This window comes from Dipteris shenzhenensis, chromosome 31 (genome assembly GCF_047967505.1).
Source record: "Dipteris shenzhenensis isolate YYH24624 ecotype China chromosome 31, Dip_SZ_1.0, whole genome shotgun sequence".
In the NCBI taxonomy this organism is placed as follows: domain Eukaryota; kingdom Viridiplantae; phylum Streptophyta; class Polypodiopsida; order Gleicheniales; family Dipteridaceae; genus Dipteris; species Dipteris shenzhenensis.
In genome coordinates, this window is record NC_141626.1 from 17,629,824 (window position 1) to 17,648,778 (window position 18,955).

The window sequence follows — 18,955 nt, forward strand, 5'->3', positions numbered from 1 at the left end:
CAAAAAGCTATCATCTTCAATATAGAGCTATAGTATAAGAAAAGAAGCAATGAGAAATATATACAAGTCATGATAAAAAAGATATAGTAGAGAAAATAGTGATAGCGTACCTTCATATTCTCATCATCCTCCAAAATTTTATCGGTCCAAAGATCAGTGCTTCTTTCCATGCTACTTTGTGTTTCCTTTGCTCCAGCTTTAGTTGAATATCCTTTTGCTCCTCTAACTTTTGCATTTTGACCTGTTGAAGGTCTCATCATCCATGTCCTCCTCATCGTCAATTTTGTTAAAGCACATCGAGAGTGCCTCCTTGGGATCAAATGTATCTTGTAGTACCTTTAATTCATCATCTTCAATTCCAACATCCTTATTTGTGCTATGGATTTGAGAAATTAAGGCCAAGGCATAATCTTCTCTGAGGTCAAAGATGACACATATATATGAGAGAAGATAATACTCTCGACCTTGCAAAGTGAAGGAAGGAAGGATAGGCATAGCTAGACTACATGTCTCAAAATCCAATCCTTCAATAGATCATTTACTGTTTTTGACTTTAAGGCTACAAGATCCAAGGTTGCAGCCTCCTTGCTCTCATCCTCAAGATTAATATCCTTCTCTTTTAGCTCTTGTGTCTCTTCAATATTAGGTTCTTCCCTAGGATCTTCCATGGCCTCTTCTAGCATGTTTTCCGTACCTTCAAAACACAACAAAAGCAAGGCTTACCTCCAATAGCTTGCATCCTTCAGTATGAATATTACAAACTGCTTTGTATTTTTCGAAAAAGCTATCAAACCTTCTATTTTTGAAATCCAAATCTTTTTGTCTATAATCAAATCCTTGGCATGGACATATGACTTCCCAGATATGGTTACTTTCAGTTTCTCTGAAATCTTCTAAAATTCTTCTAGCTCGTCTGGTAAAAAATCTTTGTGGGTCTCCAAAATGGCAGCATAATCGAGCTCTTTATTCCATATCTCATAAAACTGATGGTAATCCTGTTGAGCAATACACTTCTCAAGAAAATAAAAAAGTAACAAATTTCCAAGCTTTTGTGCTTCTTTTAATGTCTTCCCCTTGAACGGGACTGTCGTTTTTACAAAAGGCATGCCTTGAACACTTGCTAGCTCAATTTTATCATTTCTCTCCTTCTTGATTGAACTTCCCTCTCCTTGACAAGGGAAAGATTGTCCTTGCAACCTCCTTTTTATCGTTGATAGAATTGGCGATTGTTTCGGTAGCCCTTGCACCAAAAATTAAACTATCCCTTTAAATTTACTATCTTCAATCGAAAAAGAAAATTCAATAAAGTTATAAAATCCAAGTTATAAAAAGAAATTTATTCCCTCTCTCTCTCTCTCCATTTTTACCTTCCATGAACAAGAGGATTTGGATGAATAATGAATGAAAATCAGTGGGCCTAGATGAAGCACCAATAATAAAATTACCTCACAATCTAAATTCTAAAATTATGATTTCCATATGTTTGATTTATCATTGGCTTAACGAGAAGAAAAGCTAAGTCAACACATATTACACAAAATATCATAATGCATAGTCCATTAAAATATTTACAGCATTGTTGGAAGTTATTTTTATGAAAAGCATAAAGAAAGTATACTAGCTACATGTATGTAGATGTCAATTATTGATGGGAAACAGTAATCGAAAATACATTCTCTTTTACATGTTTCAAATACAGTCAAAAGTGCTAACTTTTAGAGCTCTTTTTGCCTCTCTTTCTTGACTATGCTTTGTCTTTCTTCTTTTTTTCTCTCGTTTTTTCCTCCACTTTATCTTTTCCATTGCCTTTTTCCTCATCCTCTTCTTGCTTCATTTCCAAAGGTGTGTGTCCTTCTCGTGTGATCCATAATTTCATCTCATCAATTGTATCTTCTAAAATTTTTCTCGATCAGACTTATCACAATCCGAGACATGGCGGTCAATGCCGTCTTGTGTCATAGGGATAAGAAATGCTCCAGAAAAGTTTCCATTTCAATAGGGGGTCCGACAATGTCTTTGTATTGGAGATATAGTTGTTTTAAATATCTTTTTAAATCCTATTCGGTTGGAGCCATCAGAACCTATGAAAATACATTATAATGTTAAAAAACACATTGAAAAATGAAGGGGATGAAAAGGGAGTGAGAGAAAGAGAGAAGGCACCTTCAGAACCTTTGACAATAGGCCAAAATTGATCACACTCGAGCGAGATGGATTGGGCCAAACGAATCGAATTCCTCCTCTTACTCTCTCTCTCACTCTACCTCTTTCTCTCTCCTTCACGAACCGGATTCCTCCTCTTTTCCTCTCTCTCTCTCTAAAAATAAAAAAATAAAAAAATAAAAAAATTGCAAGGTAGATCTGCAAAAGTTGGAAAGGATTGATGTCTATCTTGAAAAAAAAAAGTGTCAGAGCTGAAGGAAAGTGATCTAGGACATAAATTATACAAAAAGTGAAATAAAGAGTTGATAAAAAGTGATCGAGGACAGGATTGCCTCAAAGAGGGTGCTTCCCTCACTTTCCATCACTGTCGTTCCCTCACTTTCCAGCACTCTCGAAGAATGGGTAGCTCACTCTTCATCCCTCACTATCACTCCCTCACTTTTCTTCCCTCACTATCGATCTCTCACTTTCCTTCCCAGAGATGGGCAATTACTAGTGACTACGTTTATCGAACTAAAATTCTGTCTTAGATCCCTTTTATATGGACCCAAGAGCGAAAAGTCATTCAAGGAGGATATGTTACGGACGTGGCTGCTTGAATTGAACTCAGCAGAAGAGGTGAATATTTCTAGCTCTCTTTTTAGCTTCATTGAATCACATAAGGGTGTGTGCATGATTAGGTGGACTTGATAGCTGTGTCGCGGACATCACTAGCAAAGTGGTAGCCACCGTGTTGCTACTTGGTACAGGGAAAGCCATGCAATTGGAAAAAGGAATATAATATGTATAGCAATGACCACGTGGAAAGCTGCCAGAGTAGGTCTGAATTCTCCCACCCCATGGTTTGAATTTCGCTCAGTTTGCAGCTCAGATCTTTCTCTCTCACACAGGAGCTCTTTCTTAGACATGATTTGTCTCTTAGATCTATCTGTTCTCTCTCCACATCCATGTCACACTGTTCCCTCTCCACACAATGTTCCCTCTCCAAGACCCCTCCACTGCAAATCGGTTTAAATGGCAGCATCATTAGTAGCATTCTCTTAGGACATCATCAAAATGTGAGGTTTGCACCTTTCTATTCAGCTTACTATTATTTCCTTGTATAGTGAAACTCCATGTCAGAGACCTGAGCTTCGAAGGCATTTTGGCAAAAAACACAGAAAATGTAGGCATGCAAAAGATGTGGTAAGAGAGTGTTCAGCGCATTGACAAGTGATGATAGTTTCTTGGAATCATTGTTTGTATTTGGCTCTTTCTAATGTAGTAGTGCGCTTCTGATGCCAGATGAATTTGGGCACAACTAAAAGCACCGAAAAGCTTCTAGTTGAAGGCACAAACATTGCAAAAATTAAGAGAATGGTGGCTCAGTAGACTGCAAAAATTATGAGAGTGTGATGAGTTCATCAACAAGATTACTGAGAACCTCGAGCTGGATTGGCTTGGCTTGTGCTCATCTGAAGATATTAGATCATGTGACTCAAAATTGCTACACTTCAGGTTGCTTCTACTGTTTTGGTTTTCTGGTTCTCTTGGAAGACTACCCTATATGGCCTATGTACTGAATGTTATGACATTGAGGAATTATAAATATAAATATCGTAATTTCTTGCATACACACCCCATTCGATGGCGAAGGCAGTCTTATGTTGATCTTGTGGGGTGATCGGCACTTGGTTGTAACCTAAAAATCCATCTAGGAAGCTATACGCTTCCTTTTTGGCTACCCTTTCTAGAACCTTTTCCGTGAATGGCAAGGGGTAGTGGTCATGACTAGTGGCACCATTAACCTTTTTCAAATCCATGCATTCTATAAATTTTCCATTTTTCTTTAGGGCTATTACAATGGGTGCTACCTAATCGTATGCTCAATCTCATAGATGAATCCTGCATCTATGAGCTTTTGGATTTCTTCCCTCACTATGATTGCGTATTTAGGATTCATAGGGTAGGGGTGTTGACATACCAATCTGGCATCTTCTAGCATGGGGATTGTGTGCTACACTACTGTGGCAGGAACTCCCTTCATGTCGGTGTACTTCCATGCCATGCAGTCCTTGTACTCTTATAGGAGAGCTATCATGGCATTCTCCTCATTGGGGTGCGGGTTGGGGGTCCTGCCCTTCCGGGGCTAGGTTTACCTCCTTGACTGGGGATGGCCTGCCATACCCTTGAGAGCATCCATCTTTCCAAGACCTCTGGGCCTGTTGGTATATGATCTTATGATCCTAACTTCCCTTCCTGTAGACATGCCAGCGAAGGGGTTCTCCATGTCTGTTGAATTTGTTCAACCTAAATGTCCAAACATGTAAGAGAATGTGCCTCTCAGCTTGGGTGCAACCGAAGGTGCAAGAGAGTTGAGAGAGGCCACACTAGTGAATGGGGCTTCGGAAGCCCTTGGGCTCGAGGGGTCTTGCATTACTTCATCCAAGATCTCTGTCTCGTCGGAGCTAGATAGGTCTTCCTATCCGGAGCCTATTAACGAGTGGGGGCTAGGAATCGAGCTTCTATATCCCCAGCTAGGGCAAAGGCTAGGCTAAGCATAGCTCGAAGCACTATCTTTCGGCATGGGATCCTTGGACAAAATTCTCTCGGACCTCAAGTACATGTAGGATACCTCTAGGCAGGGCACACTCAGGTTGAACTAAGGTTCTAGAATTTTTATTTATTGGACTACCCCAAAGGTATCCCAATGGTCATAGGGATTGCTCTATGGCGACGGTCATAGGGATAAGGTATCACACTGGGTGGCGGGATACCATTAGCGTAGCAGTCAGTGCAATAAATATGGCGACAGGCAACAGAGTAGGCGTAACGCACCGATCGGCAGAATAAATCTTGCCACGTGGTCGACGGGATAAGACGCAAGTGGTATCCCTATGGACGTAGGGATAAGGTTGAGACAATGGATGGTGGGATAAAGGGTTCGATGGAACAGAAATAATGTGATAGACAATGGGATACCAATATGGCCATAGATGTGGGGGTGGGCTTACTGCGCTGGTCGACAGAATAACGAGATAGCAACGGTTGGTGGGATAGCTCTATGGCCATGGGTCAATGGTTGTCAGGTCGGTGGGATAATTAACTTTGACATGCATTTAATCAAGGTGGCGATTTAGGCTGTGGTAGTAGAGGTTAGGTTGGCGGCGAGATGCGGCTAACACATCAGGTCAATGAAGTTTGACCGGTGGGATACGGCTAACGCACTGGTCGGCAGGATAGTTGTAACACGTCGATTCGTGGGGATAGTGAAACACTATGTTGCCGATTGGTTTTTGTGGATTTTTGGGGAATTTTGAGTATCTGTTTTGGTTTTTTTATGCCAAGGGTGTGCTACATACCTAGTCTACATACTCAATGAAAAAAACTTGAAAGGAAAACAAATTTTGCAAGCCAAAATGCAAGATTTCTTGAGGGGTGGGTTCTAGCACACAAAACAACTTCGAAATTTAGCAAGAATCATAATTTTTGTTTGTTTTTTGGGGTTTGGACATTACACACTCCTTATCAATCTCACAAATTAAGTTTCTATCAACTCAAAACACTAAAAAGCATGAAAAACAATGTTCAAATGATTCAAAATGTCTTTCCAATAGAAAATGACATCTTTCCTAACTTTTCCGTCTAGATTTCTCAATTCTTCACTTTTTATTTCCTAAAAGTCCACTAAGAAAGCTCCAAGTTAAGCTTAAAGCCTTGTGCAATGGGTAGATAATGAAGAAAGACAAGTGGAATGCAAAAGCATACCTCCAAATCCCTGGCAGTGGCACCAAAAATGTGTAGGTCTTGGAGAGGGGAGAAGAGAAGGGAGAAGGGAGGGAGGAGGAGAAGGAGAAGGGAAGAGGAGAGTGAAGGGGGATGGAGCAAAAAACACAAGGGCACTACAATGGAAACAAGGGAACACCCAAAACACTCTCTTGGAAGAGAAGACAAAGATTATATTCTTGAACTTGTGCAAACAACAATGAAGAACAGTGTCAACCCTTTGGCCTTTTATACATGTCACCTTTTAAAGGGAGGGCCAACCCTTTTCCTTTTAGCACTCTCACTCTCTTTATTAAAAGGCTTGGGCCCGTAGGGAGCCAAGGCATATTGTTATTCTTCCCATCTCTCCCTACTAGTGGAAATAGCGCTTCTGTTAATCATATAAGAGCGCTTGGGACAAGCTGGCATTAGGAGGTGTTCCTAACTGGCTCCCAAATAGCGATTTTGTTAGCCTCGCACCTCCAAGGCTTCAACTATCTGGGGCTCAAACTCCCTAATCTCCCTCAAGCCTTGTACCATTTGTGATTCGAACCCCATGTACGAGGCTCAAAACCCAGAGTGGCGAGGCTTAACTTCTGCGAGACACTTAACTATAGCTTGCAGCAGCTGGAACATTCAACCTATGCACGTTTCTTGCACTCTTTTACCTTGGGGTATTAGCTGGAACATATAATCTGTGCACGTTGCCTAGAATCTTTGGCCTTGGGGTATTTGGGGCTCAAACTCCCTGATCTTGTACTACACTCCTTCCATGGTTGTATCTGTTGAAGTAAATCATGAATGTGCACGTTGCTTGCAAGCTTTGGCCTTGAGGTATTTGGGGCTCAAACTCCCCGAGCTTGTACTGCACTCCTTCCATGGTTGTATCCGTTGAAGTAAATCATGAAGCCTAATCACCTCTAATCAATGATTCCCTTGCATTTGGTGACTGTACTCTGTGGTTGTTAACATCATATCTCATCTCCGTCTCAAGCCTAGCCCCTTCAATATGAGTCAAAAATTTACTTGAACAAGGAAAGTCCAAGCTATTGGAATTTTTTCTTGTTGTTTGAAAAACAAATAAAGGAAAAGTTAGACGATGCTTGGATTTAATTAAACAATATTATCTAAAATTATTTCATAAATTTGTCTAAAAGCAATAAAGAATGGCCTCAAAGACTCAAATGGTCTAGAGATTAGATAGCCTGCTACTATTTGGCCCCATGATAGTCTCAGGGGATTCACCTCTGAAAAATTTAGTGTACCATGTGCATTCAAGAGGAGAAGTATTTTAATCTAACTTTTGAAAAAAATTTAACAGGATTACAATAATAGAAGGGATTTTTAAAATCAAATTTAGATAAAAATTTGCTAGTTCATAAGTAAAGAGGGGTGGTTTTATTGGGTACAAAATTTTAGTTGAGTAGTTTTTTAAAGACTATTTGAACAGACGCGATACCTAGGATTTATTTGTACTGCACCCCTCGAGATGATAATACACTCAATCATACAATCATCTATTCTTGAATCTTCATATATGCCTTGTAGCTGCATTCAAAAAGAGAAACATAGAATTATTCATATATATCTTATACAATAATTTGAAAACTACATAATATAAAATTTATTTATATATAAGAGTACAAGGACTTACTCTTCAAAAAATTGGGACAATTCATCAAGGATAAGTTCTCATGCCTTGAGTGAATGAAAAAAGAATGAATCTCTTATCTTAAATTCCTTTCATTGATCTCTAGGCTGTGGCATCAATTCTTTTTCTCTTGCCTCTTAAGAGGACGTTGAGGTCATCCTTTGCTTTCAGTTGCTTCTGACTTTAACTTCCCCTCGTTTTCACATCCCGAAAATTTTCTATCTGTAAACTCTATATATGGCTAGATCTAAATTCCAGCTAAAAGAATTGATTGTATTGCATCATGGCATCTAATCACTTCAAATAATCAAAGACCTATCCAAATTCTCTATAGCGTGAAGTTGTAAACTGTAGAGTTACCTTGTAATTTCCCTTCATGACATCAAGATACTCATTATAGAATAAATGAATCCTTTGAAACATACCCTAATGGTAGCCATTGTTTTTGTTGTGATCCCATGCCAAAAGAGTGGATTCCTCCTTCATTAGTCCTGCATATATAGTGTTCTCTACTATTTTGAAATGAACAGAGTCAACATACTTTGTACATACTTGCTTCTTTTCCTATGCATTATGGAAACTACCAAGTACAAAATAATCATATGAGTTTTCTTTGTAAAGCTTAAACTTATCTTGTCTGGACAAAAAGAATGATCCACCATGACAAGGAAGGGAACCAAATACACTAAAAACAAACTAATTTTTATTCTAGATGTAAATTAATTACATGTAGATGATGTGGCTCTCTAACCTCCAGTGGTCTCCTTCACATATTTGGGTCCAAAAGAGGCATATGGAGCTTCTTCAATTGAAGCAAAAAGTTTCTGACATCACTAACTTTGTCTAACAAATATCTTCCCTCAAGTGTATTCTGCTAAGTGCTGATTATATTTAAAGTTTGTAGATTACCAATAATCTCAATATTGATGTCCTCCACATCATCAAATCTTGGAGGTGAGCCAAACTCACCCTAGGGCATAGGCTTTTGGTTCTTCTTTGGACACTCAATTTCACTTACTGAAGACTTCGTTTTTGTCCTCTTCTTTCCTTATGTATTTGCAATCTTTTTACTTTCATATTCAACTCAAATTCCCTTTGTAAAAATATAAGGAGTCATTCTGGCAATAGGTTTACATGTTTCCTTATTTCCTCCTCTCCTACTTTCAAAGAATTGGGCTTGATTTTATCAAATCTGCAATTGAACTCTATGTCTAAGGTCTACTTCACTAGAGAGTCCACATTCTTAGACATTGTAAAGGTTACAGAGACCACTTCATCTTCATTATAAATGAGAGACTTGATTGGGCCATAGAAATTGTAGTTTTTTTCATCGTTTGTCAAAATAAAACCCTTTGACATGTATACAATAAGTCTTTATTATAGAACTCCAAAAACGACCCAATTGTGAAGATATTGGTGGGGAGGAGTAGCAAGTTCCTAGGCTATATTATCCTCTAGAAACTGCTCTCCTACTAGGGGCAGTTTTGTAGAGATATAGTAGAGCTAATGAATATGTTGACTTCCATAACAAAATAACTTAGATTTTGCACGAGGAGTAGTTTTTCTCTTGCCCTTCTTTGTGATCTTGGGTGGTGTAGGATTATGGAAAGAACCTAAAGGTTCAATATCATTAGATGACTTCTTGGTCTTTAGACCTATTGGCCTACACATGATAATACAAGAGATTTTGTAGATGGATTAGAAATTATTGAGAAAAACTAAGTAAAACTACTAAGTCAATGCAAAAAATACATTTTCAGAGAACATGTTTTTGAAGGGGAAAATATGTGAATTTATGACAAAAAAGATATTAAGTCTAGGTCAAAATATTAACAATCATTTAAAGAAAAAAGGTCAAAATCACAAGAAAAATTTATCACCTTCCAATCTTGGGGATGGGATTAGCATGGAGTAGCATCCTAGTCCAATTTGTGGATCAAATGAAAGCGATTTTGCTCTAAGGGACTCGGTTAGCATGCTAATTTGATCCCAATGATCAAATAAGCATGCAATTGCCTGCTAATCGGCTACTTGGGATCAAATTAGTTGTAATTGCATGCTAATCCAATCCCAAGTATGCTCATTTGATCCTTGCGATCGGATTTGCATGCAACTACATGCTAATCCCATCCCAAGGATCAAATTAGCATGCAATTACATGAAAATCAAATCCTTGGGATTGGGTTAACATGAAGCCCCCTATAGGTTGCATGCCTATCTGATTCATTCTTCAAAGGATTGTTTTTTACATTCAAACTATAATGCTCCTCCTAAAAATTCATATCAATGTACTGAGTCCTCACAACTCTCAGCTTTCACACCTATACTCTCTAAATAAGTTTGAACATAATACATGGTGGTGCATGTTTCCTTTAATCGGGCCTAGATTTCTCCTCCTATAACTTGTGAATCTTAAAAAAGAATTGCAACCTTACCTTGATTAGGTTCTTCAAGTTGGGAGAAGTAAATGTACTATGTTCAGCTCTTAAAGGCGAAGGCACATCTGTGATTAAAGAAATCACTGGTGATGATGGTGCATTCGGTGCTTGAGTGGAAGTAGAAAGAAAATTAGATGAACACTGGCAGCTTCTAAATAGATGTATTGCTTCTTAAATCTCAATCTCTATGAAAAGTGTAGTTCATACCAAGACACGACAAGATCTGCTAGCTCACTAATATGTTTGGATGAGGATGCACAAACCTTTCCATAACTAATTTCTAAGTTATATGAAAGAGAGTGAAATCTCTCTCTTGAAGGTTCTTATGTTGTGAGATGAGATAGAGTAAGACGAACTTGCAGGATCATAAGTTGAGATTGAATTGGAGGAAGGAATTGGTCGATTGATAGTAAGAAAATGCTCATATAGAAGAAGTCTTGGGTCATATAGAGACAAAGACTTTCAAGGCTACCAAATTTATAGCCTCATCCCAACCCTATAAAATTTGAATCCAAAAACAATTAAACTAAAATAAAATAGGTTTCTAATGTCCATATGTGAAAAAATAGATATTGAATAATATTTACAAACATCTAATTATCTACAGAGTGCAACTACCGGATTGTAGATGGAAAGAGGTAGATAAAGCAATCCCCCCCACAGTGGAATGCACATAGCTCTAGGGTTGTATGGTGTAAAATTCTCCAACCACTTCTCCACATAAAGAGGTTGACTACATGTCATCTAGAGTCCTTGTTATAGGACTCTAGTAGACATATCCTCCTGCTCAAATAAGAAAATAAAATATCCTTCTCTCCAAAAGTGCATGTTTGTGATAACAAGGCCTTTCTTCACCTAGCTTGATTTTTTTTTAAATTTGAGCCATGATTCTAGAAAGTTGGCTAGTGGGCGAGTGCCAGGAAGGAAACTAATGGCAGCATGGGTGCCACCATTCGATAAAGTCCTCATGGAGACCTTCATTAAGGAAGGATATGATGGAAATACCTAGAGAGTAGTCTCCATCAGTTTAGTTAAACGATTTGCGTCAGGAAGTCCTCAAGCATTTTCTTTTGTGCTCTTGAGAGACTCTAAAGAAACTCCTCCGGCTCCAGCTTATGGGTCTTCCTTTTCTTTCTTAGCACTATTCATTGATTAGGTTGCTTGTCTGCTACGACATCCTTGAGGTAGCAATGCATAATTTGCTTGGCATTCTTTCTCCTTTTCTTTTTTTTTTCTGCCATCATGGGTGATACTAGCCACATTATAGGCCTTTGGGAATGAGACATTAAAAAGGCCTTTATGATGCATTTGGAGAGCCTAGTTATAGGAAGACCTTTAGGGACTTGGGGGTTTCACTATATGTAAATCCTCTGTATCATGTGTATTCAAGGCCTAATTAAAGATTCCCTTATCTATGAAAATTTCATGAATAAAAACACCATTTTTCTATTCAATCTGTGAATACCCCCTTTAAATGGTACCATTTTGTAGGTAAAAAAACATGAAAAGAATATTAAAAAAAAAGATTTTGTTGAAATACAAAAATGGATAATAAAACACAATCTTGAATTTGTTAGTCATTTTGTCCTTATTCAAGTACTTGAAGTTTGTCCATGGAAAACAATAAGGAAGTTCTTCAAGCACACTAGCAAATCATGATGATCCAAGTTATACAAACTCATCTCATAGTTTCATAGAAGTAAAACCACTGTTGAAATATTGCACAAGTCTTAAATAGTCAAACATGTCTTATAAGCAATCTTAGACAATCCAATTTTTTTAAAAAAAGGTGACATTGATTTTAATCTATTTTTTGTTCATCTTCACTTTCACAGTCATCATATATAATGGAGGTACTCACTAGTAAGAAGTACATCTCAAGTGGTTTTATTTTTTATCTTGATTTATTGCCATAAGTACAGCAAGATATTCCTTATTGATACGTGCTATTAGGGTAGAAAGGCATCATATCTACATAAATTATTTATACATTTGTGACAGAGTATTGGCAATTGACTTATGAGCTAGAGTACTAAGGCTACTATCTTCCCTTGCCACACATAAAATCAAGGGCGCAAAGAAGTGCAAGCACCAAATATGAATTTAAGTTTAAGAACTACCAAGTGATGATTGATTGGAAATTGACTAGCAAAGATTTGAAGAAACCAGGAAAACACTATAGCAACTAGAGAAGAAGAGTAGGTATATTGGTTAATATAGACACTCTTCCTAGAGAGACATCTCAATTGTGCTTGGAATTCTAAAGAAGACCCTTAACACAAAGCATCTTAGGATATACTATATGAATTAATCATAAATTTAAAACAATATTGGGGAGTGGGTAATTAAGAAGAGAGTAATGCATAGTACAACGATATGCTAAAAGAAATAGTCATCAATTAAGAAGAGTAATAGCAAAGTAGCCGGTAGCTTAGGCAGTTTGGGCCATCACACACTTGAGCTCGTTGCTTGCTTTTTAACCCCCCAGGGATGCTATTCTACTGTAACAACATAGATCACTCTTCTGCTCTGTAACAACATCATAGGGCACATGCTATTGGCCCCTCGGACTTAGCCATGGGTGTGTATATGAGTAAGGAAGAGAGAGAGAGTCCATACTACAACAATTGAAACAATATTATGCTAAAAGAAACATGCATAGTGGAACAATTGACATACTTCGCTAAAAAAATCATGCATTCTAAGGGTGTTTACACACTGGCCCACTAGTGGGCATGCCCAAGGCTCATGGACGGGCAAGATTGCCTAGCCATGGTCCATTACATTTATTGCATCTTGGCCCCCTCAGTGTGTTAAACACCCTAAAATTTGAGGGATCTAAGGCCTTTGCCACGACTAGTAGACAAGAGAAGTTGGACATTAGAGGGGTACATGGTGAAGGCACCCTAAAATTTGAGGGATTTAAAGCCTTTACCACGACTAGGAGACAAGGGAAGTTGGACACTAGGAGGGGTACATGGTGAAGGTGTCTCGACTGTAGCCTGTACAAAGTTCTTTGTTAAGATTTCTCGACTGGTGAGCTGTAGAGGCGTCACATTTGCTGATCTCTTAGCTTTGTGCAGGAAATTCAACGAACCTTTCTTGACTCTATGGTTCTTGCACCTTTTTCCGCATGACGATATGATGCTCTAGAAAACCTAGCCATTCCAGTCCTCTACGGCATCAATCATCCACGTTTCGCTGCCCCCCGCCTTTTTAAAATGTGCGTTGAAGGTCTGTGTAGAGAGCATTTCGAAGATGATCACCAATTATGGACAGAGGAGGATGAGCTGACTGCCAGATGGAAGTAGCGAAATTAGTAGCGACGGAAGCGAACATGAACGAAGCAATCCTTCTGCTCCATTTTGAAGTTTTTGAACAGAGAAAAGAAGTCAAATGAGATGTTTGAAACTTGCAAACTAGAAAAATCAAGGGCGCCGAGAAAGAGGGCGGGGATGGATAAGACCAAAATCATGCTTCAGTTCATGGAAGCTTGCAAAGGTGAAATCCAGCAATGAGTTTGACTGAGATGAAGAGCCCTATTCCGCAACGGCTCATGTGAATGCCTCATTCCTTCCGTTGACTTGTAAACTAGAAAAATCAAGGGCGCCGAGAAAGAGGGCGATGGATAAGACCAAAATCATGCTTCAGTTCATGGAAGCTTGCAAAGGTGAAATCCAGCAATGAGTTTGACTGAGATGAAGAGCCCTATTCTGCAACGGCTCTGCATGTGAATGCCTCATTCCTTCCGTCGACCTGCATCTACATATACACGACGTCTATCCACTCGCCTTCATTGTCTTGCCTCCATTGTGGTTTGAATTTGCAAGCTGCTCTTCATTCATTACTGCCTGCCCTCCTACAGATTGAAATACAACCATTCACGACTTTAGTATCCAAGGCGCTGCAGAATTCTTGTTGGTGCAGGATTAAACTGACTGCTAGAGTTAAGGAGACTCAATCTTCTATCAGTTTTACGAAACTCTATTAACAAGCGGACTTCAGCTATGGCTCCCTCGACAGATCACTCTTCGCCAGCAGTGTTAGACGCTCCAGTAACTGTGAAATACACAAAGCTCTTCATTGACGGGAGTTTTGTAGACTCCATCTCCGGTACGAAGCGACAAATTTGCAAGAACAAAGGCTGAAATTAGGAACTCGTTGGGATTGGGATTGATTTCTTGTCTCTGAGGGATTATAGCAATCGTTTTGAGCCTAGCTTGGTGAGTGTGTACAGGAAAGACTTTCGAAACCTGCGACCCTCGAACAGGAGATGTGATTGCAAGAGTAGCTGAAGCTGACAAGGAAGACGTGGAAGTTGCCGTCAAAGCAGCCCGAAAGGCCTTCGATGAAGGACCCTGGCCGCGCATGAGTGGCTACGTAAGAAATTTGTGTTTGGCATCTCAATGAAGTATCAATCGTTGTTTGCATCTTTAACGTTCGATTTGAGGGCCTCGTCTTCTCCTTTTGATTTTATCACTGTCGATGCTTCTGATCAGGCGAGGAGCCGCATTGTCTTCAAGTGGGCTGATCTGATCGAGCAGCACACCGAGGAGCTGGCTGCTCTGGAGACTTTAGATAATGGAAAGCCATTATTGGCATCCAAGTTCGTGGATGTGGGCGTATCTGTGAAAATAATTCGCAGTTTGGCAGGTCCATCTATTGCTCATCCATTGTTACACAATATATTTTTGCTTCAGAATATCATGTTTTAGTGCATTGCGCAGGTTGGGGAGACAAGATAACAGGAAACACTTTCAAAGTAGACGGGCCATATCATGGCTACACCCTCTACGAACCAATGGGCGTTGTTGGGGGCATCATTCCTTGGAACTTTCCCATATTGATGTTCATCATGAAGTCCTCTCCCGCTTTGATTGCTGGAAACACCATTCTGATCAAACCAGCCGAACAGACACCGCTTACGGCTCTATATCTTGCAGCCCTAGCAAAAGAGGTGCGAGCTCAATGAACCTCTATAGCCCTGAATACAAACTGATGCCAAGAAATCATATCAACGCAATCTCTTGCTGTGACGGATCGTATTACAATCTCTTGTTGCTACGCACAGGCTGGGATACCGTCGGGTGTGCTGAATGTTCTGCCTGGATTTGGGCATGCCGGTGCCGCCATTTCAAGTCACATGGATATCGATAAGGTGAGAGAAGCATTCCTTATTTGAACCTTTCTTTCGAATTTGAAATTTGCAGAGATTTCTCGCATTTCACATCAAGCGGATTTGAGAAGTCGCGAAGCAATTATTTTTTGCAAAAAAGAAGAAGTCGTGAGCCAATTATGAGTCGAATTTAAACCTTCCATTCTTTGATCCACGCTAATTTGTAGGATATTCTTGTGCTTGATATGTTGATTGTTCCTCAGGTTGCTTTTACTGGATCCACGCAAGTGGGCAGATACATTATGGAAGCCGCTGCGAAAAGCAACTTAAAGCCTGTAACTTTGGAGTTGGGTGGCAAATCTCCTCTCATTATATGCAATGACGCTGATCTTGATACAGCCGTGGAACTCGCTTGCTTCGCTCAGTTCTTTAATATGGTAATTTGTAAATCTGAACTCTGCTAGACCATCAATGCCAATGAGAGATTTGCTGTCCTTAGGCATAAGTCTGATCTCTCAACAACAATGTAACTTATTCGGGATTCGTCGAATACAATATTGCAGGGGGAAATCTGCGTTGCAGGGAGCAGAGTTTTTGTGCAGGACGGAATATATGACGAATTCCTGACTCGATTAGTTGAAAAGGCAAAGAAGAGGGTCGTGGGCGACCCTTTTAGAAGTGATGTTGAGCAAGGTCCACAGGTAATGGCACGATTGATGGATGAGAAATTTTAACTTCAAAGCCTACTTCAATGAACATCAACGAGAGAACATGTATAAATAAAGCAGCTATTCACCTTCCTGATCAGCGTACTGAATTATGTATATAAATATTGCCGCAACAACAGATCGATCAGGAACAGTTGAATATCATATTAGGCTACGTTGAGAGTGCAAAAAATGAGGGTGCAACGCTCTTAACGGGGGGAAACAAAATCGGAGACAGGGGTTATTATATGGAGCCGACAGTCTTCGCCAATGTGAAGGTAGGGAATTAAGTCAATTCCATACGCTATCTTTCATCGATTGGCGCACATACAGTTAGAAGAATACAGGTTAATCGAATCATCCTTCCGCCATTCTGTTTACGGTTTGCAATTGACAGGATGACATGAAAATTGCTCGTGAGGAGATTTTCGGGCCCGTCATGTCTGTCTTCAAATTCAAGTAAACTTCACTGTCCATCCTCAACTCAATAAAAATGGCTAAACGGTATAAATTATTACTCGGGAGTTTAATCAGCAGACCTCACTCACCCTTGCATTTTGTGCATGTGCATTGTGATAATTAGAACTCTGGAGGAAGTGATTAAGCGCGCAAACGACACCACATATGGACTTGCTGCTGGCATAATTACCAAAGACCTGGACGTGGCAAACAGGCTCTCACGTTCCATTCGAGCAGGGTCTATCTATCTCAACTGTTACCATGTCTTCGATGCTGCCATGCCTGTTGGAGGGTACAAAATGAGCGGCTTCGGAAGGGAACTGGGAATTCAAGGCATTCTCAGTTATATGCAAATCAAGTCTGTTGTCACCCCTTTGAAAGACTCGCCTTGGCTCTAGAACTGGACGTTCAAATGTGCCGATGTCTTATTGCGAATTCCCGTTTTCTATTGAAGTCCATCAGAAGAAGAATGTATTCGCTCTCATACGCTCTCTTCCATACCAAGAAAGAGCATGTCAACACTCGGGCATTTGTGGTTGAATAGTCTTAGTGCAATGTGGCTTTGAAGAATGGTCTTGAGATTATTTATTACCACTACCTTTACATAGGCAACATTGCTACTTTACACCTCTATCTTCTCTGAACCCCAATGTTTCTTGCGTGGTAATAGTTATTTCTTTGTACAAGTAGTAACATAAAGATGTTTTCAAAGAACTTTATAATGGTGCCAATACACACCTTGCAATAGTTACAAAGGTATTTTAAGCACACATCTTCAGATGACGTATCTTGATGGAGGGGAAAAAAGAGGGAAAGAAGCAAAAGAGAGAGGAACAGGGAGAGAGATGGAATGGAGGGGAAAAGGATAGGAAGAGAGGGCCATATAGAGAGAGAGAGAGAGATAGAGAGAGAGAGAGAGAGAGAGAGAGGGGGGGGGGGTAAGGAAGCTGTCACATTGCCGCGATAGCAAAAAAATTATATATATATATATATATATAGTGCAACCCTTGCATTGTCGCAGGGATAGAGAGAGAGAGAGAGAGAGAGAGAGAGAGAAGGGGGGGAGGGGAGGGAAAGGGGAGAGGGAGAGGAGAGGGAAGGGACACACAATCGCAGCAACAAGAAATTTTTAAAAACTAAGGGAGAGGGAGAGAGGGGGGAAGCGGGCAAAGAGAGAGAGAGAGAGAGAGAGAGAGAGAGAGGGAGGGGGGAGGGAAGGGGAGGGGAAGAGAGAGAGAGAAGGCGGGGGGAGGGGAGGGAAAGGGGAGAGGGAGAGGATAGGGAAGGGATGCACAGTTGTAGCAGCAAGAAATTTTTAAAAACGAAGGGAGAGGGGGAGAGGGGGGGAGGGGGCAAAGAGAGAGAGAGAGAGAGAGAGAGAGAGAGAGAGGGGGGGGGGGAGAGAAGGGGAGGGGAAGAGGAAGAGAGAGAGAGGAGGGGATGGGGGGGGAGAGAGAGAGAGAGAGAGAGAGAGAGAGAGAGAGGAATGTGGGGGGAGGGGAAGGCAAGGAGAGAGGAGAGGGGAGAGGGAAGGGCAAGGGGGAGAGGAAAGGGGAAGAGAGAAGGGAGGAGAGGTATCTTGCACTTCGAGGGAAGGCAGATGGGAGAGGGAAAGGGAGGGGAGAATTATTTTTTAAAAACAAATTTAATTAGATAAGAGGAGAGGGGTGAGTGATGGGGAGAGATTGTGTTGCTGTGGTAGCGAAAAAAAAAAAAACCGCTGCGCTACAATGATGACAATGGAATCCCTTGGGCACACTATGTGATTCATTGACTTTGTAAGGCCAAGTGGACACTTGAAATGGTGGGGAAGAAAGGAGGGAGAGAGGAGAGGAGAAGGAGATGAGAGACAGAGAGGGAAGGGAAGAGAGAGGGAGAGAAGTGAGGAGACTAGGAAGAGAAGGGAGGAGAAAGGAAAGGGAGAGGGAGAGTGGGAGGGAGGGGAGTGCAACACCAGGGAGAGGAGAGCGCAACACCAGGGAGGGGAGCACAACGCAAGGGAGAGGGAGAGGGAGAGGGATCATCATCGCCTCGCAACAGCATCCAACCATGTTGTGGCGTGGAGTTAAAGGGATTTCTTGAATTTCAAGGGGGGTTCGGGGTAGAGGATTGTCGGAGGCGATGGTTGCAACAGAGTTGTATGCAGATTTGGTGATCGTTGGAGTCGGAGGCATTGGTCGGAGCGTAGCTACATGCAGATTGGGTGAGAGTTGCAAAGGGTGTCTCTGCCACAAGTGCGGGTGTTGATGTAGTTCTAAACACTCTCCAAGTCTTTCTCGATGTAACGGGATTGTTGAGGACCAATGGATGGTGGGTGGATGGCTAGGTTATCATTGTGAAATGGGCTCGAATTAACTCACCATGTGAGGATGGGAGTAGGGTGGTGGTCAATGGAGAGGGAGGAGTGTCTTACATAGGGCTCGGAATGGGGAAGAGGATGGAGGCAAGATGTGAAAGAAAAAGTATGAGAGAGAACCATCACATGGTCTGATTTATTCCTTAAGGTGCTATTCTTCAAGAAAACATGCATTTTCCTAAATCGGTAATGAAGAGTTTCAGCCAGGAATTTTTTTTAAAAATTTTATTTTGTCTTTTACTGAAGTTGGAAAAATTTTAGCTCTCCTAGCTCTTGAGTGATATGTTCGTGAAAGTTCAAAGTAGTTTGTTTTTTACACAT

The 18,955-nt window shown here is 40.5% G+C and overlaps 1 protein-coding gene across 1 annotated transcript; it reads left to right on the forward strand.

Annotated features, from left to right (window-relative positions):
* Positions 1-13,796: 13,796 nt before the first annotated feature.
* On the forward strand, positions 13,797-16,965 carry LOC147881128 (aldehyde dehydrogenase family 2 member B4, mitochondrial-like). Its single transcript, XM_087402225.1, has 10 exons — positions 13,797-14,109; positions 14,234-14,376; positions 14,496-14,649; positions 14,724-14,953; positions 15,068-15,154; positions 15,376-15,549; positions 15,676-15,813; positions 15,960-16,097; positions 16,217-16,278; positions 16,403-16,965. Exons 1-10 carry the CDS (start codon positions 14,004-14,006, stop codon positions 16,674-16,676), a joined length of 1,506 nt encoding a protein of 501 aa, XP_087258351.1. The 5' UTR covers positions 13,797-14,003; the 3' UTR covers positions 16,677-16,965.
* The last annotated feature ends 1,990 nt before the right edge of the window (positions 16,966-18,955 follow it).